Raw genomic sequence first — 19,804 nt, 5'->3', positions numbered from 1 at the left:
GGTACAAACTTCTAAAAGGTAAAGGCAGTCCCCTGTGCAAGCACCGGGCCATTACTGACCCATGGGGTGACGTCACATCCCGAAATTTACAAGGCAGACTATGTTTACAGGGTGGTTTGCCATTGCCTTCCCCAGTCATCTACACTTTACCCCCAGCGAGCTGGGCACTCATTTTACCAACCTCGGAAGGATGGAAGGCTGAGTCAACCTTGACCCGGCTAGGGCTGTCAATTCGGTTCGGCCCGAACTGAAAATCAGCCGAATTTCCCCTGATTCGGTGGTTTTTAGTTCGGGAGGAACCCAACTCAAAACTGGCGGGCAACTGGGGGGGCCGAATTCAGCGAGTTCGGGAGTTCGCAAATAAATTCGGCAAATTCGGCCGTCAGTAAGCAGCATAACCGTCAGTAAGCAACATTCTCCTTCCCCGGCCAATCGGTGGGCAAGCTGGGTCTTCTTCTGGCCAATCAGTCAGGATTGAGTACTGGAGGAATCAGCTGATGTGCGGCCTGGCCAGGGAGAGAGAGAGAGAGAGCGAAATCCTCGTGTGTGTGTGTGGGGTGCTTGTGCACATTTGCTCCTTTCTGTGGCTGCAGGGGGCGTATTTTTGGGGGTACAGACACAAAACTTTTAGTGGAGCTTCAGATGAAGCTTCTTAAGATACCCCCCAAGTTTTGTAAACATTGGGTCAGGGGGTCCCGAGATATGGGCTCCCCCCTTTTTCTTTCCATGGCTGCAGGGGGCGCATTTTTGGGGGTACAGACCCCAAACTTTTAGTGGAGCTTCAGATGAAGCTTCTTAAGATACCCCCAAAGTTTTGTAAACATTGGGTCAGGGGGTCCCGAGATATGGGCTCCCCCCTTTTTCTTTCCATGGCTGCAGGGGGCGCATTTTTGGGGGTACAGACCCCAAACTTTTAGTGGAGCTTCAGATGAAGCTTCTTAAGATACCCCCCAAGTTTTGTAAACATTGGGTCAGGGGGTCCCGAGATATGGGCTCCCCCCTTTTTCTTTCCATGGCTGCAGGGGGTGCATTTTTGGGGGTACAGACCCCAAACTTTTAGTGGAGCTTCTGATGAAGCTTCTTAAGATACCCCCAAAGTTTTGTAAACATTGGGTCAGGGGGTCTCAAGATATGGGCTCTCCCCCTTTTCCCTCCCTCCTTTTTCCATTTATGTGGCTGCAGGGGGCGCTTTTTTGGGGATATAGCCCCCAAACTTTTAGCATAGCTTCAGACAGTTATTCTTAAGATACCACCCAAGTTTTGTAAAGATGGGTTCAGTGGGGGCAGAAATATCGCCTCCCCCCCTTTTCTCTTTCTGTGGCTGCAGGGGGCGCATTTTTTGGGGTGCAGATCCCAAACTTTGAGCGGAGTTTCAGACCAGTGTTCTTAAGAGACCACCCAAGTTTTGTGAACATTGTGTCAGGGGGTCCCGAGATATGGGCTTTCCCCTTTCCCCTTTTCCCTATTGGGATGAATGGATCAGCGAGCCGATCCTGTGTGCATCTTCTCCAGAGCAAAACGTCCCGTGCCTAATTGGAATCATCTTGGAATACAAGTCCTCCCCAGCCCCTCCTGAAGGAACAGAAGACAGCCACAGTAAGACCCCTTTGGGGGCTTTAATCTATAACTTTTCTCCTGTGTATGTGTGTGTGTGGGGGGGAAAGCAGAGTCTGTGTGTGTGTGGGGAGGGAGCAGTTTCTGTGGGTGGGGGGGAAGCCAAAGGGGGCTGTCGTCGGTTCTGCCTGGGGTGTGTGTTCCCCCTCGAGTCTCTCGCTCCCTGGTTTGAGGGGGGAGGTTTCAGTTGTGTGTCTTCTGGTTTTTCCCTGTTGCAAAGGTGTTGTTTTACAAGGTTGAGTTGCTTTGCAAACTGTTGTCGGGACTGGGAGCTTTGTGCGTGGGCGGCAAGCTCTGCTGAGAGATGCACATTAAGGGTAGGGGGACCCCTTTCAGGGCCCATATCTCAGCCCCCCCCCCGACCCAATCTTTACAAAACTTGGGGAGTCTTTCAATAAACGTCCTTTGAAGCTCTGCTGAAAGTTTGGGACCTCTAACCCCAAAAATGCCCCCCCCCAGAGCCGCGGAAAGGCACAATTGTGTTTTTAATGGCTTTATTCGGCCGAATTTTTTTCCGAACTTTGAATTCCCGCCGAATTGAACGGATCCGAAGTGGGGGAGTTCGGACTTCGGCACGTACCGAACCCACAAGGGCCAAATTCGGCCGAATCCGAACTGTATCGATTTTTTTTTTCCGACAGCCCTAGACCCGGCTACCTAAAACCGACTTCCGTCGGGATTGAATTCAGGTCGTGAGTAGAGCTTCGATTGCAGTACTGCATCTTATTGCTGTGTACCACAGGGCTCCTTCTACAGACTTCTAGCTTCTACTTTTTAAGGTGGCTGAATGCTGGGGTGACATGATAGAGGTCTATAAAATTATAGAGAGTGGACAGGGAGAAGCATTTTCTCCCTCATAATACTAGAATGCAGGGTCATCTGCTGAAGCTGGAGGGAGACAGATTCAAAACAGATAAAAGGTAGTATTTCTTCACACAACACATAGTTAAATTGTGGAACTCCCTGCCCCAGGATGTGGTGATGGTTGCCAACTTGGAAAGCTTTAACAGGGAGGGGACATGTTCATGGAGGAGAGGGCTATCCATGGCTACTAGTCAAGATGGATGTGAGTCATGATACAAAGCTATTCTCTCCAGGATCAGAGGACCATGCCTATTAGGTGCTGTGGAACACAGACAGGACAATGCTGCTGCAGTCGTCTTGTTTGTGAACAGACTGCTGGACTTGATGGACCTTGGTCTGATCCAGCAGGGCTTTTCTTATGTTCTTATGGTTCCCCTGTGCCATTTTCCTGGTCCAGATCCCCCTCTCTCCCCGCCCAAGTTGCTACTAGCTCAAGTGGGGGAGGAACAAGTGCAATATGGGTGGACATACAGTGTAACTCAGAGATCCCCCCCACCTTGTGGGCACCTCTGGGATGTTGAGGACAGGTCAGTGGGCACTGCCACAAGGGCATGTGCGATCACAAAATGTTAAATTCTGCAAAATGTTAGGAAGTTCCAGGCGGGCCCCTTCCTGGGATGGAGCCAGATGTTTCCAAATGGGTGCTCCCTGCAGATGCATTCTTTGGCTCTTTGCTGTGGGGAAGAAGAAAGCGGGGACCAGGAAACACGTTAGTGGGTGCCAGTTTGGGGACCGCTATTCAAACTGCTATTTCACATTTGGAATGAGTAGAAAGGAGTAGAGGGGATGAGAGAGCATGCAGCAGGCCACCACCCAGCAAAGCACCTTTGGACAACCCCTTTACTCCAAACCAGCTTCTGCAACAGCATTGCCAGAGACAGCCTAAGCACATGTTGCACTCACGTGCTAACGTTGCACTCATGCGCTAACACTGCACTCATAATACGTTGCATGCATTGTAGCCTTGTTCAGACTGGATGCTGCACACATGCAAAGCCACCCAGGTCAGTTCTCATCTGCCAGCATCATATTGAAGTCAGAATGTTTGAGTGCCAATGCACATGGTATCCTCGGCAGCCATTGTCTTGGAGTTCCACGAGTGGAAGCATAGTTCCATGTGCAGGCCCTTCTAAAGGGCTCCGAGTGGACCTTTAGCCGTCCCTCTTTGGCAGAAGAAGACCTCCGTGAAGGTCTCGGCAGGAAGGCTGGAGTATGGGGACGCTTTCCGTCTTCTTGGATGTCCCCTTAGTAAAAAGGACTGACATTCCCCAGGACTTCTACAAAGAAGATCCACATCCCCAAAAGGTGTTGCTTGGCCATGCAGGTGTGTCTGCCTCAAATAATGCCATTTCCTAGCGAGGAGTGGAAGATCCCTGACAGGGCCATCAACTGGTCTATGATCTCCTTCTGGCAACCTCACAAGGAGTAAACAAATGTTAACTTATCGGCATGAGGCATGGTGTAGTGGTTAAGAGCAGTGATTTGGAGCGGTTCGGGTCTGATCTGACGAACTGGGCTTGATTCCCCACTCCTCCACATGAGCGGCGCAGGCTAATCTGGTGGACTGGATTTGTTTCCCCACTCCTCCACATGAAGCCAGCTGGGTGACCTTGGGCAAGTTACAGTTCTATTCAGAGCTCTCTCAGCCCCACCTGCGTCACAGGGTGTGTGTTGTGGGGAAGGGAAGGGAAGGTGATTGTAAGCCAGTTTGATTCTCTCTTAAGCGGTAGAGAAAGTCAGCATATAAAAACCAACTCTCCTCCTCCTCTTCTTCTTCTTCTTGCTGTAGAGATGAGGCACTTAGTAAAAGAGCTGGGTTGGTTGTCTCTTCCAAGACTAATAGTAGTGATATGTATTTGTATTTATTTATTTATACCTTGCTTGTCTCCTCTGTGGAGGCTAGGGTTGCCAACCTCCAGGTACTAGCTGGAGATCTCCCACTATTCCAACTGATCTCCAGGCGACAGAGATCAGTTCACCTGGAGAAAATAGCTGCTTTGGCCATTGGACTCTATAGCATTGAAGTCCCTCCCCAAACCCCACCCTCCTCAGGCTCCTCCCCAAAAAACCTTCCGCCGGTGGTGAAGAGGGACCTGACAACCCCAGTGGAGGCCCAAAGCAGTTAACAATACCATTCTCCCTTCCTCTGGTTTTCTCACAACAGTTCTGTGAGTTAGGACAGTAACTGGCCCAAAGTTACCCAGCCAACTACCATGGCAGAATGGGGATTTGAACCCATGTCTCCCAGATCCTAGTTCAGCACTCTGTCCACTACAAAATGCTTCCTCCATAGAAACAGGACTGTAACCAGCCATCCTTGCTTGGTGGGGCTGTCAGATTTCTTGGTGGCATCTCAAAGAAATGAATGGAAAAATCAGTGGTATCCTCATGACCATAAGAAATGTCTATTACTTTCTTGCCAGATGTCTAAGTGTATTTTAATAACTTTTAAATGTCATGAACTTCTGTTGGATAAGGATATTTTTAAAAAGTTTTTGTCGATGAAATGTCGCAGGTCAGCTCCTGTCCGTTTCCTACAGGTTGCCAGACTGATGCCAGCGAAGCTTGGATCCCCCTTGTGGTGCAACGGATTTTACTGGGGGGGAAAGGGGGGGGAAAGAAACTCAACCTGAAAGTAGAACAAAACCAAAGCTAAACACTACTAAAATATCAACAAATATATCTGTTTTATTATTATGGTGCACACAGCTTGTAGGCTAACTAAAAACAATAAACATTAACATACAACACATTCACAGATTATGTATATCTGTACAATGGCCAAACTAAGACCAGACGCGTTTTGGCCTTATCTAGGCCTTCTTCAAGGAGCCCTGTGGTGCAGAGTGGTAAGCTGCAGTACTGCAGTCCAAGCTCCGCTCACGACCTGAGTTCAATCCCAGCGGAAGTTGGTTTCAGGTAGCCGGCTCAAGGTTGACTCAGCCTTCCATCCTTCCGAGGTCGGTGAAATGAGTAGCCAGCTTGCTAGGGGTACAGGGAAGATGACTGGGGAAGGCACTGGCAAACCACCCCGTAAGCAAAGTCTGCCTAGTAAACGTTGGGATGTGACGTCACCCCATGGGTCAGGAATGACCCGGTGCTTGCACAGGGGACCTTTAGGCCTTCCTCAGTGGTCATACATAAAGTCAATATATAATACACATTCTGACATTTCCATTAACATAATACAAGGTTAAAAATATGTAAAACCCTTTTATTATGTGTGGCTTTGTCTAGGAATGTTTACTCCATGTGTATTAAAACATGGCCCACAGCTCACACCTTGTATATGATGTCAAGCTTCTCAGGATGGGTATACGTCAACAAGCGTGAAAGATAACAATCTTTTTAAAAAGTTTTTGTCACTGAAATGTTGCAGTTCAGCTCTTGTCCATTTCCTACAGGTTGCCAGACTGATGCCGGTGAAGCTTGGATCCCCCCTGTGGTGCAACGGATTTTACTCCAAATCTCTCAGGATCCAACGTTGGACCACGAATACCTCCCGCAGCTTGGGATATACGAGTACACTAGAGCAGCCACTGAGCTGGCGATTGGCAAGGAGAGCCACGCTCTCTTAGAAAACAGGGTACGAGTTAGGGTTGCCAGTCTCCAGTTGGTGGCTGGAGATCTCCCAGGATTACAGCTGGTCTCCAGGTTACAGGGATCAGGTTCCCTGGAGAAAAAGGCTGCTTTGGAAAGTGGACTCTATGGCATTATACTCCATTGAGGTCCCTCCCCTTCCCAAACGCCCCCCTCTCCAGACTCCAGACCCCCAAAATGTCCAAGGATTTCCCAACCTGGAGCTGGCAACATAGGGGTGCCAATCTCCAGGTGGTGGCTGGAGATCTTCCGCTGTTACAACTGATCTCCAGGCAACAGAGATTAGTTCCCGTGGAGAAAATGGCTGCTTTAGAAGGTGGACTCAATGACATGAAACCCCACTGAGTTCCCTCCCCTCCCCAAACCCCACCCACCTGAGACTCCACTCCCAAAATCTGCAGGTATTTCTCAACCTGGACCTGGCAATCGTAGGTTACCAGCGTCCAGGTCAGGACTGGAGATCTTCCAGAATTGCAGATTGGTTCACCTGGAGAATATGGCTGCTTTAGAGCATGGTCTATATGGTATTATACCATACTGAGGTCTGTCCCCTCGCCCAAATGCTCCCATTCCAAGGCTCCACCCCCAAAATCTCTAGGAATTTCCCAACCTGCTGTCATTCAAAGACAGCATGAGGTCTCAACTAACTGTATTGGAGATCAAAAGATAAGGATAAAAGTCTAACTAGAGAGCAATTCCTGACCAGACCTGGAGTATACTGCTAACTGCAGCCACCAAGCTAGAACTGCTAGGCTAGAAAAACAGAAACTATGCCTTAAAGCAGTGGCCCCCAGTTCTTTCGGCCTGTGGGCACATTTGGAGTTCTGACAGAGGTTGTTGGGCGCAATCCCAAAACTGCAGCTGCTGGAGGCAGAGCCAACCACAAAATGTCAGGGAGGGAGGTTATGCATAAATCTGATAGTAGCTTTTTAGCATTTCAGACAGAAGCTCTGTTCAACAGGCTGCCATTTAAAATTAACACATTGTTTAAAATATTTCCTTGCATACACACAGATAAATATACATAATGAGCTAGTTGGGATATCGTCTTCGGGCAGTATCTGTTTTCATTTTGCAGGCATCTAACACATTTATGCGAGAGGAAAAGGAAAAATGCTTCTCTTGGCTTCTTCTCCAGTTTAGAGGAGCCCATCTCTCAGGAGCCCAGCAATTTTCAGCCCGCGCTATTTCTTGTAACAGAGACAGTTGCCATTGAAGGGCTGGTGAGGACACGTTGCACATGTGGTGTGCACAGTAAGAGAGATTCTGGACCGATCTTGCCAGGAACATAAACAATTTTTGGAAATTGACCAGAATTTGATGCAACAATGTTATCAACAACCTCCACTTGAATTATAAAAAATATATTCAAATTGGAAAGACCTGATGACTTTCAGCACCAGTTAGGTGCATTAAGCATTTTAGCCACGCTGACCTACCACGTGTAGTCAGAAGGCAGTCCCACAGTGTTTTTAGAATATCGCTTTGGCATCTGCACAGGTAAAACACCTCATGTAAAACCACTGTTATCATTATACCATTAATATCAGAAACTCAAAAAGCCCTACTTGGCCCTACCCACTTTCTAAAAACACCTGGTGAGCACCAATAAAGGTGTTGGTGGGTGCTGTGGTGCCCACGGACACCATGGCGAGGACCCCTGCCCTAAAGGTGAAGTACACTATTTAGAGGACCGTTCCATACACCGCAATGAGTTCTGTGGGCACAGGTGGCCATTTTTCTAAGCAATGTGAGCAGAGAAAGCGCCAGGTTTTCAGGGTCCCTCAGCAAGATCGTGCCAGGTGGGTCCCCTATCAGGTGAGCCTCTCCCGCTGCTCCTTTCTCTTGCCTCCCCTCCCCAGAGGACAAGTTCAAGGCCCAAGCAGTCCCTCGGCCCTGAGGGATGAAGCGAGACACTCTACCTACTGTTGCCCTACAAAGCACACTAGCCACAGGGGACCGAGGGAGCAGCAGGGTTAGGGTTGCCAACCTCCAGGTACTAGCTGGAGGTCTCCTGCTATTACAACTGATCTCCAGGAGACAGAGATCAATTCCCTTGGAGAAAATGGCCGCTTTGGCAATTGGACTCTATGGCATTGAAGCTCCACCCCAAACCCTGCCCTCCTCAGGCTCCGCCCAAAAAAACTCCCACTGGCGGTGAAGAGGGGCCTGGCAACCCTAAGCAGGGTGCCTCAGAGTAATTGCACTACTTGCTAATAATCTGTCCACTCATCCTTAGGGCTGCCAAGTCCTTCTTTGCCACCGGCGGGAGGTCTTTTGGGTTGAGCCTGAGGAGGGCAGGGTTTGGGGAGGGGAGGGACTTCAATGCCATAGAGTCTAATTGGCAAAGCGGCCATTTTCTCCAGGTGAACTGATCTCTATAGCCTGGGGATCACTTGTAACAGCAGGAGATCTCCAGCTAGTACCTGGAGGTTTAATTATCACAAAATTCCACTAGTGGTGCTGGTATAGTTATTTCAAAAGTAATACAGCACACTTGCTCAACTCTTATTCCAAGAAAAAAATTAAAAAATCTTTTCAGACCACAATCTTTGTCTGTTATTTGACAATAAGTTCAAAGCGCAACAGTGTTCACCTTACACTTCCAATCATATATACTTATAGATTAAACAAAGAAAACAAAACACAAGGAAAAACCTTTTTGGTTATTATGTTATTTTTCAATGAAACCACAACACAACAGTGTTAATGTCACACTTCCAATATCATATACATGTAAATCAAATCAACAAAATATAACCCAAATATTCCAGTCTGTCCTTTATCAGTATGTCCGTTATAATTGTAAGGGTTCCCGTCTGGAAATTCCACAACAGTAACAGCTTGTCAGTTTCATTCATTCATGAATTGCAAGTTGCACATGTCAATTTCCTTTGTGGATTGCAGACAATGTATACTAGTGCTAAATGCACTTTGTGTCCCCGAGTGGCAGCAGGTGGCTACCAGCAGCTTCAACCAGTTGGGAAACTAAGAAAGACGTGATAGAAATAGACCAAGGAGATGACTGCTAGGAAAAGAAGACGATGACTTTTCCTTTCTTTCTCGACAGGCAGGGGGTGTTCACACAGTCGGGGGGACAGGTGCTCTTTGGCTTGGGGCTGAATTCCTGTGCCGTTGGTACAAGCCCAGGTTCGCAACTCCAACAGCTCTCTACATCGCCAAGACACAATGGGGTAATTCTGAAAAAAGAAAAATGAATTTATATACACAGTCAATGGACGTGGTTGCTTTACAGGGTACAAGAAGACAGGTCTCTGCTCTGAAGTCTTATATTATTTGCTCGTATAATTTGATTGTGTCTATCATAAACTGCTTTGATCTAAGCTGGAGAAGCAGAATATACATGTGTGTGTACAAGTGTAGGGTTGCAAGTGTAGGGTATACAAGGGTAGGGTTGCCAACCTTCAGGTAGTAGCTGGAGATCTCTTACTAATACAACTGATTTCCAGCTGATAGAGATCAGTTCACCTGGAGAAAATGGCTGCTTTGGCAATTGGACTCTATGGCATTGAAGTCGCTTTCCCCCCCAAACCCCGCCCTCCTCAGACTCTGCCCCAAAAACCTCCTGCCGGTGGCGAAGAGGGACCTGGGAACTCCAGTTAAGTGCTATCAAGTCACTTCTGACTTATAGCGACCCTATGAATTAATGTCCTCCGAAACGTCCCATCATTACAGCCTTGCTCAGGTCTTGCAAATTGAGGGCCGTGGCTTCCTTTATAGAGTCAATCTATCTCTTGTTGGGTCTTCCTCTTTTCCTGCTACCTTCAGCTTTTCCTTGCATTATTGTATTTTCCAGTGACTCTTGTCTTCTCAGAATGTGACCAAAGTGTGATCGCTTCATTTTAATCATTTAGCTTCTCGGAAGCATTTAGCTTGATTTGATCTAGAACCCACTGATTTGTCCTTTTGGCTGCCCACGGTATATACATTTTTATAAAGACATAAATATTTTTCTTCTTATGAGCACTAGAACTTCATTGTTGCTCCTAACAATGCTACAATTGGGCGATTTTGCTGGCTTAAATGTGTTTTGCTTTTTGATAGAGATAAAAGGGGGGAAATGAAGTTAAGGAAGGACCACACAGGCTCGGCATCACTCCCTGTGATACTTTACCAGCTTTTCTGTCTTTTCAGACAGTATTGGGAGTATATTCCACGTCGCTGGCTTTACAGACATTCGTCCTTATGACTATTGGAACCCAGTCAAATTAACCATTGATATAGAAGAGTTCTTGCAAACGCTGCAGGTATGGTTGTAAGAACAGGAGAATTTCCATATAACAGCAGCCAAAGGTCCATGTGGACCAGTATAGTGCACTGAAAATGAGTAGTGGCCTACCTGGAGTTTGAGGCTTGAGTGTGGGAATGTTAAAACAGATGACTAAAGAAGGACTTGACCGTGATTTATAAAATGAAAATGATGTGGAGACAGAATTCTCTCCCCCCCTCCCTTGTTCATAACATTCCATAAAATTGACAGAAAGAAAATTCAGAATGAGCACAAGGAAGTATCTTTTCGCAAAATGTAACTTTCTTTCTTTCTTTCTTTCTTTCTTTCTTTCTTTCTTTCTTTCTTTCTTTCTTTCTTTCTTTCTTTCTTTCTTTCTTTCTTTCTTTCTCTCTCTCTCTCTCTCTCTCTCTCTCTCTCTCTCTCTCTTTCTTTCTTTCTTTCTTTCCTTCCAATATTTCTATGCTGCCTACTCGACTCCGAATTTGCTTCAATAAAAGTGTGTTTAACTGAATGTGCGCATAAATCACCGCAGACTAGCAGAACTGCTTGCATAGGGCTCTGTCCACATGTTGAAAGGACCCTGCATTTCGTACAGTTTCCAAACCTATGGATAGAGCCTGTGCACGTATAGCTGTACATACGTATTATTAGCTGTTGCATTTCTAGTCCATTTTTCCTCCAAGGAAAAATGCAGCATCCATGGTTCTCCTCCTCATTGTATCATCACAACAATCCTGTGAGGTAGGTTAGGCTGTGGAAAAAAGTGACTGGTTCACAACACTGACTCCCAGGACCGCACTGACTCCCAGGACCACAAATTTAGCAGACCATGGGAGGTTGGGGCACACATACAAGCTGGGACCTCTGTCATGCTTTCATTCAACATATAGAAGAAGAAGAGTTGGTTTTTATGTCCTGATTTTCTCTACCTTTAAGGAGACACAAACTGGCTTACACTAGCCTTCCCTTCCTGTCCCCACAACAGACACCTTGTGAGGTAGGTGGGACTGAGAGAATTCAGAGAGAACTGTGACTAGCCCAAGGTCACCCAGCAGGTTTCATGTGTAGGAGTGGGGAAACAAACTTGGTTTACCAGATTAGAGTTGGCTGCTCTTAACCACTACACCATGCTGGCTCACAATGAAGACGGGAGGGCATCTTCATCACAAGGTTCTTGTGGGTCTAAATTGCCACCCTGAACTTGAGGAAAGAGGATTTGGAAGGGAGGCACTCTCTTTGTGAACATCCACAACCGTACTCTTTGTCCCAAGTATCTTAAAACCAGAGGTGCATTGCCTTTGAGGTGGTGAACATAAAAGTTTTATTCTTTGCAATCTAGGCTAACAGCTATTTGTTGCTGGAAGGCCCTGGATGAGTCTTGGGCATTCCCAGTTGTGTTTCACTCATGTTCTTAATGCACATAAGGTGACTTCTGACCCATTGGTTTGCTTTCAGAAGGCACCAACTGGCTCCATTGTCTTCCTGCATGCTCCAGAAGAAATTGGCCTGAAGCCCCAGGAGTGGGAGACGGTTGCAGCAACGATGGAGGCAAGTCTATGGCAATGCCAGAAAGAAAAGCTGATACTAGTTGTCGGGAAGAAGCGACGGAGACACTCTAGCACATTCCTCAAAAAAAAAAAATCTATGGTTTTTATAGAGTTCCATATGGACACAGAGTCCATAGAGTTCTTGGAGGAATCTGCCAGAGCATCCCCATCACTTCTGCGTTGCCCCGATCACCCCTCCAGCCCCACCACAACAAAGCTCCCACCAGTGGCGAAGGGGGACCTGGCAACCCTAGACCCCAATGATGTCGTGCCATTGTTGCAATGCCAGTTTGCATGTCCCTTTCACTTAGGGTTGCCAACCTCCAGATACTAGAGATCCAGAGATCTCCTGCTATTACAACTAATCTCCAGCCAATAGAGATCAGTTCACCTGGAGAAAATGGCCGCTTTGGCAATTGGACTCGATGGCATTGAAGTCCCTCCCTTCCCCAAACCCCACCCTTCTCAGGCTCCGCCCCCAAAACCTCCTGCCGACTACGAAGAGGGACCTGGCAACCCTACCCTCACTTAAACCTCTCACCGTGGCTAGCAACCCTGTTTAGTGAGCACCCACCACTTATGGACTAGTTCAAGTGAACTTATGCTTGGATTTTATAGAAGATTTCCATGGGCAGAAGAGCGGGTGGTTTTGAATGCTTCTCCCCTCTCACTGCAGACCTCTGATCCCTCCCTTATGCTGCTTCAGAAAGTTTCTTGTCTCCAGGGTTGGGGACGGCAGCATCCTGGGAGAAAAATTTAAAAGAAAAATAAGACCTTGCCCTCTTACAAGAAGTTCTGACCATAGAATTCCTGGTGCGTCCTAGAGCGATTGTTGTCACTTCTGGGTAGCTTTAGGAATCAACAGCAACTCTATGGTCAGAACTCACTGTAAACATACAAGGCCATGTTTTTTTTTAAAAAAAATTTATCCCCGGGACAATCATCCCCCCCCCCATTTGGCCCCAGTTTCCACCTGCTGATCAGGTAGGCTTGCCAACTGCCAGGTAGTAGCAGGAGAGCTCCTGCTAATTCGACTGCTCTCCAGTCGATAGAGATCAGATCTCCTGGAGAAAAATGGCCGCTTTGGCAATTGGACTCTATGGCATTGAAGCCCCTCCCCAAACCCCGCCCTCTTCAGGCTCCGCCCCCAAAATCTCCCACTGGTTGAGAAGAGGCACCTGGCAACCCTATGATCAGGTGAGCATTGGTGGGCAGAGGCCGCAATTAACAGAAGGTCTCCCACCATAAGCCGGCAAACAGGAACTCTACCTGTTCCCCAGGAGCAGTTTGGGGGGTATTTTAGTCTGCAGCGGGAGAGGGAAGGCGAGAAAGTCCCAGAAGTCCCTTCCATTCATGGACATTTCCAGTGGATCCGAGCCAAAATCTTTCTAGTCATTAAGGTGTCACAAGACTGCTGTTTGTTTTTGCTAGAGGAAACTAACATGGCTGCCCTTCTGTAATTGGTATTTTATGAAAATATTTAATATTTCTCGTGTATACCACTCCATAAACAAAAGTCTAAAAGCGGTTGTGTGCGTTTCCTAAATAAATGAACAAAACCCTGTGGAACCTACCCTGCTTGCAGCCCAGTTACAATGAGCAACTCCTAACCTCTCACCATTCAAAAGCTGCCAATACCTGTTTCTCCCTTTGTCTCTGTGAATGAATTGCCCATTCAGGAACCATCTAAACACTCCAGTTCTTTTGGCTAATCCCTTCATCCATACAGACAACACTTTAGGCAAAACCATAACCAGAGTCTCATTCTCAGTAATCTGACAGCCAAACAACCAAGGATATGTCTATTTCCCCTTACTTCTTCAGAAAAAGCAGCTCTTCCCCTTTTTCAACATTGAAAGTCAAGGCCTGGCTTCTGGAAATCTGGACCGAGATGCCTGGGCCTTGCGGCACTTTGTGGGACAAGGATTCGAACTGCTGTGTGCTCAGTCCTTTTCCAAAACATTCGGCTTATATGGTGAGTCTCGGAATTCACAGATGGCTACATTTCGGGAAAGTGGGCATGCACAGATTTCAACTTTCTAAGCAGCTAAACCTGAAGGAACGTTCATTTCAGGTTTAGCTTTGCTGCCCTTCATGGTTACTTTTCCTGTGTCAACCTTTTAGACTATAAACTTGTATTTTTAGTACTGTGTAAAGCACCCTGCAGGGCTGGCTCAATGGTTATTGTGGGGAGAGTTGTGAAAATGGGCCTGCTTGTGTATGGAAAATCTTTCACATTCACACACATCCTTCCTTTCTTTTGGGTAGTGCCATACTTCTTCTAGCCCCAGCAGTACCAACGCTGCTGCATATTTTTTGGGTTTATTAACGTGAAAATTTTTGATTACACGGGAAAAGGCAAAAATTTGGCTTTTTACAGTTTTTGTAAAAAAAATTCCAGGTCTATTAAACCCGAGCCCGAAAATACTGAAATAATTGTTGCACACCCCTAACAATAATACCCAGAGTATAACACAAATGTTTGTGGGATGCACATGAGCAACACATTGACTGCATTCAGGCATTACAGTAAACCGTGGCTTGATGAAACAGCAGTTAATTGTGGTGTCTAAATGCAGATTATGGGGATAGATATAAGAAGAGATGCAGGTATGCAGTTAACCCATCAGGATTGTAAGTAGGCTTGCCATTTGCCCACCTGCGACAGGTATACCCCGCCCTCAGCCCTTGAGAAACTGAAGGCAGGATCAAAAATGTATTAAACCTGCAGAAGGACCGCTTGAACAATTCCAACAACTTTTGACCACTTGAACAACTCCAACAACATTTTAACAAGACATCTTCCCAAAGGCCAAATAGGAACAGGGGCTAAGGATGCACTTAAGTGTTATTGCATCAGGGCTTGTCTTCTGTGTGGCTCCTGCAGCTCAGAGCCAATGCAAGACTTGGATCGGAGAGGAATAATTGTGCATCACTGCCCTGGCTGGGTAGTGCTGGAGGCCCTTGCCAGCTCAAAAGAGATTATCATAGCCATACAGAAACACAAGAGGTCCCTGTAGACAAAGGGGAAAGTATTCAGAAATGAGAAAGAGGGATGAGTGAACTCTTCACTGTGGTTTCTCCTATAATATTACCAGTCCCTTCTACCTTGGTGCTCAAAATGACATTATCCTCTCCTTCTTCAATTGGGTGCTTCTCATTTATTTATTTCAAACATTTCTGCCTGTTCTCTCAATTAAAATGTTTCTAAGGGTTGGTAACCCTACCCTGCCCCAATAAGAAGCAACCCATTTCATGGTTGTTCATAAGGACAGTTTAAGACACCAAGAGATCTCAGTTACTTATCACTGATTTTTTTCTCTCTCAGCTCCAAAATGGGACAAATAACTCCCACAGGGCCATTTTGGATTGGGAAAATGGCATTCGGGGGGAGAGGAGACCCCCTTCCACCCTCACCATGCTCTTGAGCCAAATTGGGCCCCTGAAATCCTTTAAAAAGCAGTTCACCAGAGCTGCTTTGTGGCCATGAGGAAAGTGAGTCCAGACCTTCCTTGTTAAAAAATAGGGGGACCAGGTCTCCTACTATAGTGGGGCAACCGGTGAAATTGGGTCAGGTAACCAGACATGATATGATGCATCACTGAGACACTCTAGCAATCCCCCAAAAACTCTGTGGTAAAACATTAGAGGGTTGGGGGAGATTGCTAGAGTGACCCTGATTACACATGACATCATTTCAGGTTACATGACTATAAGTGATGCCCTGACATCACATGGCATCCCATAACACTGTGCAATGCTCAGCCCTGCCCCCAGCTGCTGGGGTTTGGTAGCACTTGGTTGGCAACCTTGTTAAAAAACATAAAGTATACTTTGACCCTTACTTTAAAGAACCTTTTATCTTCTTAATTAGTCTTAACTACAGGTTGTAGGCACAGAGTTGGTAGAGTGGATAGAAATGATATTGTGTAAGTAATTTGTGGGGGCAGAAGATTTGTGTGTACAGAAAATGTGTTGATTTGGATATAAAATGTCATGGTTGGGCCTTGTACTACAATCCATGTTCCATTCTACACCTTCATGCAGATGAGCTGGTTGGGAATCTTATTGTGGTGACCAAAAACAATGAGACACTGATCAGAATCCACTCCCAGATGGAAAGGCAAATGAGCACAATGTGGGGGTGGCCCGGTAGCTTGGGGGCCCGGGTCATCGCGATGGTGCTGAATAGCCCTGCTTTGCTGTACGAGTGGTAAGGAGAAAAGCAGGTAACTTAGTAGCTGGAGTTAATGTTTCCTGAGACTGGGGTCCATTGTGGGCTACCTACCCCCTTGCCAACATTTAATCATTGCTCCACTTAATAGTAATGACCAAGGACTTTTCTGTGGCAGAACAAAGGCTACCAAAGACAAGGTAAAGGTTTGCAGAACAATATTTCTTTGCAAATGAAAAAAAGAAGAGGCAGAATCATCACCGCCTCAAATGGCCTGCGAAGGAATGTTCTAGAGTGGTAGCCATATTAGGACTGAGCATGCTCATTGTCCTCCAGGAGACATGAAATTTTGACAGCAGTTTAGTGTTCGTTGAAGGATGGGCGGGGAAAAGAAGGGAAATTGGCCTGCTTATCCCTGACAGATAGTATTGTGGAAGGTGTGAGTCACATGTTTCCCTCTCCCCCAAACACTTTCATACTGCCAAGGGAAAAGGAGGTTACTCCCCCCAGTGCTTTGTGTGTGTGTAAAGCGCCGTCAAGTCACAGCCAACTTATGGTGACCCCAGCAAAGGGCTTGCAAGGCACGTGAGAAGCAGAGGTGGTTGGCCATTGCCTTCCTCTGCAGAGTCTTCCTCAGTGGTTTCCCTTCCAAGTACCGACCCTGCTTAGCTTCTGAGATCTGATGAGATCGAGCTGTACCACACCGCCTTCCCAGCACTTTACTGTTTATTGACTTAAAACCTTTCTGTCCATCTCCCAAAGGGCCTGAGGCAATATGAGCGGTTGATCTAGGCCAGGGGTGTCGGACTCAACGACGGGCCAGATAAGAGCTCTCAAGGGGCCGGATCCGGCCCGCGGGCCTTATGTTTAACACCCCTGATCTAGGTAGTCATGGCTGTGATGGCCCACTCATACTCACGAGCCGTCACTGGTTGCTGCTGCCATCAAGGAATGAGCATGCATGTGCAAAAAGCTAGGATTCTTAAATGAAAGGCAATGACTTCTAAGTAGAACTGAGCCTTCCCTAGCATCTTAAGAAACGTGGGCTGCTTCCACTGGGAAGTTTCCCCCCTCTTTTAACTTTCAAACTGAAGCACTTTTGTGGGGAGCATCCACAAAGTGTTGTGATCCAATCACCCTTTCCCCGTCCTCAGGATAAGCATCCCCAAATGTGCCCTTCTCTGTATGTTGTGGGAAGAGTCCAAATGTCATACTGCTGGACAGGCAGGGGTTGATTTTTAAAAGTCCTGCCCACATTAGCACCATTTCCCTTCTATCAGCCCTTCAGAGCCACCATTTCCCCCACTGCGCCACTAAAGGGCTTTTTTTGGAAGGCTTTTTTTTAAAAAAAATCAGGAATTGCTATAGCATTATAACAACTCACAGCTTTAAAAGCCCTTAAAAATCCTTAACATGCCCCTTAATCTTTAGGTCAGTTTGGGAAATGTTTAAAAAGAGCCCCGTGGCACTGAATGGTGAGCTGCAGTACTGCAGTCAAAAGTTCTGCTCTCAACCTGAGTTTGATCCCAACGGAAGTCAATGTCAGGTAGCCGACTCAAGGCTGACTCAGCCTTCCATTCTTCTGGAGTCGGTAAAATGAGTATCCAGCTTGCTGGGGATAAAGTGTAGATGACTGGGGAAGGCAATGGCAAACCACCCTGTAAACATAGTCTGCCTAGTAAATGTTGGGATGGGACATCACCCCATGGGTCAGAAATGACCTGGTTCTTGCACAGGGGACTGCCTTTACCTTTTTAGGGAAAATGTTTGCGGAACTAGGAGGACCAGAGCAGAAATCTTAACACCAACTCTCATCTTCAGGAAACTGAGTCTACGGATGGTAGTGGAGAGGATTATGCTGATCAGGGAGAAACTAAAAGAGCAGCTGAGGATCCTGGGGACGCCCGGCTCCTGGGAACATCTCACAGCCCAGTCAGGAATGTGCAGCTTCATTGGGCTCAGCTGTAGGTATCCAATAAGGACCACTCATAAGAACATAAGAAAAGCCATGCTGGATCAGACCAAGGCCCATCAAGTCCAGCAGTCTGTTCACAAATTGGCCAACCAGGTGCCTCTAGGAAGCCCACAACACAAGATGACTGCAGCAGCACCATCCTGCCTGTGTTCCACAGCACCTAATATAATAGGCATGCTCTTCTGATCCTGGAGAGTATAGGTATGCACCATGACTAGTATCCATGGATAGCCCTATTCTCCATGTACATGTCCACTCCCCTGACAAGCAGTGACCAGAAACCAATAAAAGGGAAGGTGATTGTAAGCCAGTTTGAATCTTTCTTAAGTGGTAGAGAAAGTCGGCATATAAAAACCAACTCTTCTTCTTATGTATGCAGTGCCACAGTTTCATGCATCTTACGTTAGGTAGGTGTTACAACAGTTATATGACACAGCACTGCTATATTCATTTGCTCTGTCACAGCCTGCCCTATGCTCACTTGAAAGCAAAGTGGATATTTATGCTTTTGGCTGAAGATCCATCAGGAAGACATAATTGCTGAACGTTATATTGTCTATCAACAGTTCAGAATACGCTCTTAGTGTCCATGCACACAGTGTTTACATGTATGTGCAATGGAGACTAGATGCATCCATCCCCACCCTACTCAGAGATTTAACCTCCAGAGATTTGGGTAGTGGGGCTCAACCTTGAAAAAGGACTTGCAAAGTGGCAAAATCTTAATATAGCATCCCCCCAATTCAAAATAGGGACAAAATAGGAGGCAGTGATTTACTCAGGACCATTCCTAAAAAACTGGGCCTGTCTCTGGTAAATAGGAGTAGAAAAGAGTAGGAGTCCAGTAGCACCTTAAAGACTAACAAAATTTCTGGCAGGGTATGAGGTTTTGTGAGCCGCAGCTCCCTTCTTCAGATTTCTTCAGAAAGCCCATACCCTGCTAGAAATTTTGTTAGTCTTTAAGGTGCTACTGGACTCCTACTCTTTTCTACTGCTAGTGACAGACTAACACAGCGACCCATCGTGATCTATCTGGTAAATAGGGGCAGTTAGAGCAGACATTTCTGTTCTTAGCTGGTTGTACGGGAGGGGGAGAGTGAATAATGTTACTCATATCCTGCCAGCTTCCCAGGTGGAGTTCCTAGTGAAGTACAAACACATCTACCTCTTTGAAAACAAGCAGATCAACATCTGCAGCATTAACTCAAAGAATCTGGACTACGTTGCACGAAGCATCCATGAGGCAGTGTTAGCCACCACTCTTGAGGACTGGAATTAGGACTTGGAGGATGTTGACGGAAGTTGGGCTGAGATGTCTAGTGGACCCAGGCAGTGTTTTTAAGAAAGGCTGTCAATTATAATAAACTGTGTTTAGAAATCCTGTGTGTGATAATGCTTGAGAAGTTCTGGTTTTTCCTCCAGTGCCAAAAAAGGCCACAAATGAAAAAGTGGGAGTTTTTCACAGCCTGGAACTAATGCTGGTCACTGGCTAATTTTCAGCCAATGAAGCAAAGCTGGCTAGAATATACATTCAGTTTGTAAATTACCATCTTCAGTGTGGTGTAGTGGTTAAGAGCGGTGGTTTGGAGAGGTGGTCTCTGATCTGGAGAACTGGGTTTGATTCCTCACTCCTCCACATGAGCAGTGGAGGCTAATCTGGTGAACCAGGTTGGTTTCCCCACGCTTACACATGAAGCCAGCTGGGAGACCTTGGGCTAGTCACACTCTCTCAGCCCCACCTTCCTCATAGGGTATCTGCTGTGAAGAGGGGAAGGGAA

The 19,804-nt window shown here is 46.6% G+C and overlaps 1 protein-coding gene across 1 annotated transcript; it reads left to right on the top strand.

Annotated features, from left to right (window-relative positions):
* Positions 1-3,690: 3,690 nt before the first annotated feature.
* On the top strand, positions 3,691-19,305 carry GOT1L1 (glutamic-oxaloacetic transaminase 1 like 1). Its single transcript, XM_056860896.1, has 9 exons — positions 3,691-3,802; positions 5,883-6,064; positions 9,149-9,272; positions 10,234-10,346; positions 11,786-11,878; positions 13,702-13,852; positions 15,925-16,090; positions 17,873-18,015; positions 19,151-19,305. Exons 1-9 carry the CDS (start codon positions 3,691-3,693, stop codon positions 19,303-19,305), a joined length of 1,239 nt encoding a protein of 412 aa, XP_056716874.1.
* Positions 19,306-19,804: the final 499 nt, after the last annotated feature.

This window comes from Euleptes europaea, chromosome 14, assembly GCF_029931775.1.
Source record: "Euleptes europaea isolate rEulEur1 chromosome 14, rEulEur1.hap1, whole genome shotgun sequence".
NCBI lineage: Eukaryota > Metazoa > Chordata > Lepidosauria > Squamata > Sphaerodactylidae > Euleptes > Euleptes europaea.
Note: the sequence above shows the minus strand (reverse complement) of the source record. Positions and strands in the feature narration are given on the sequence as shown.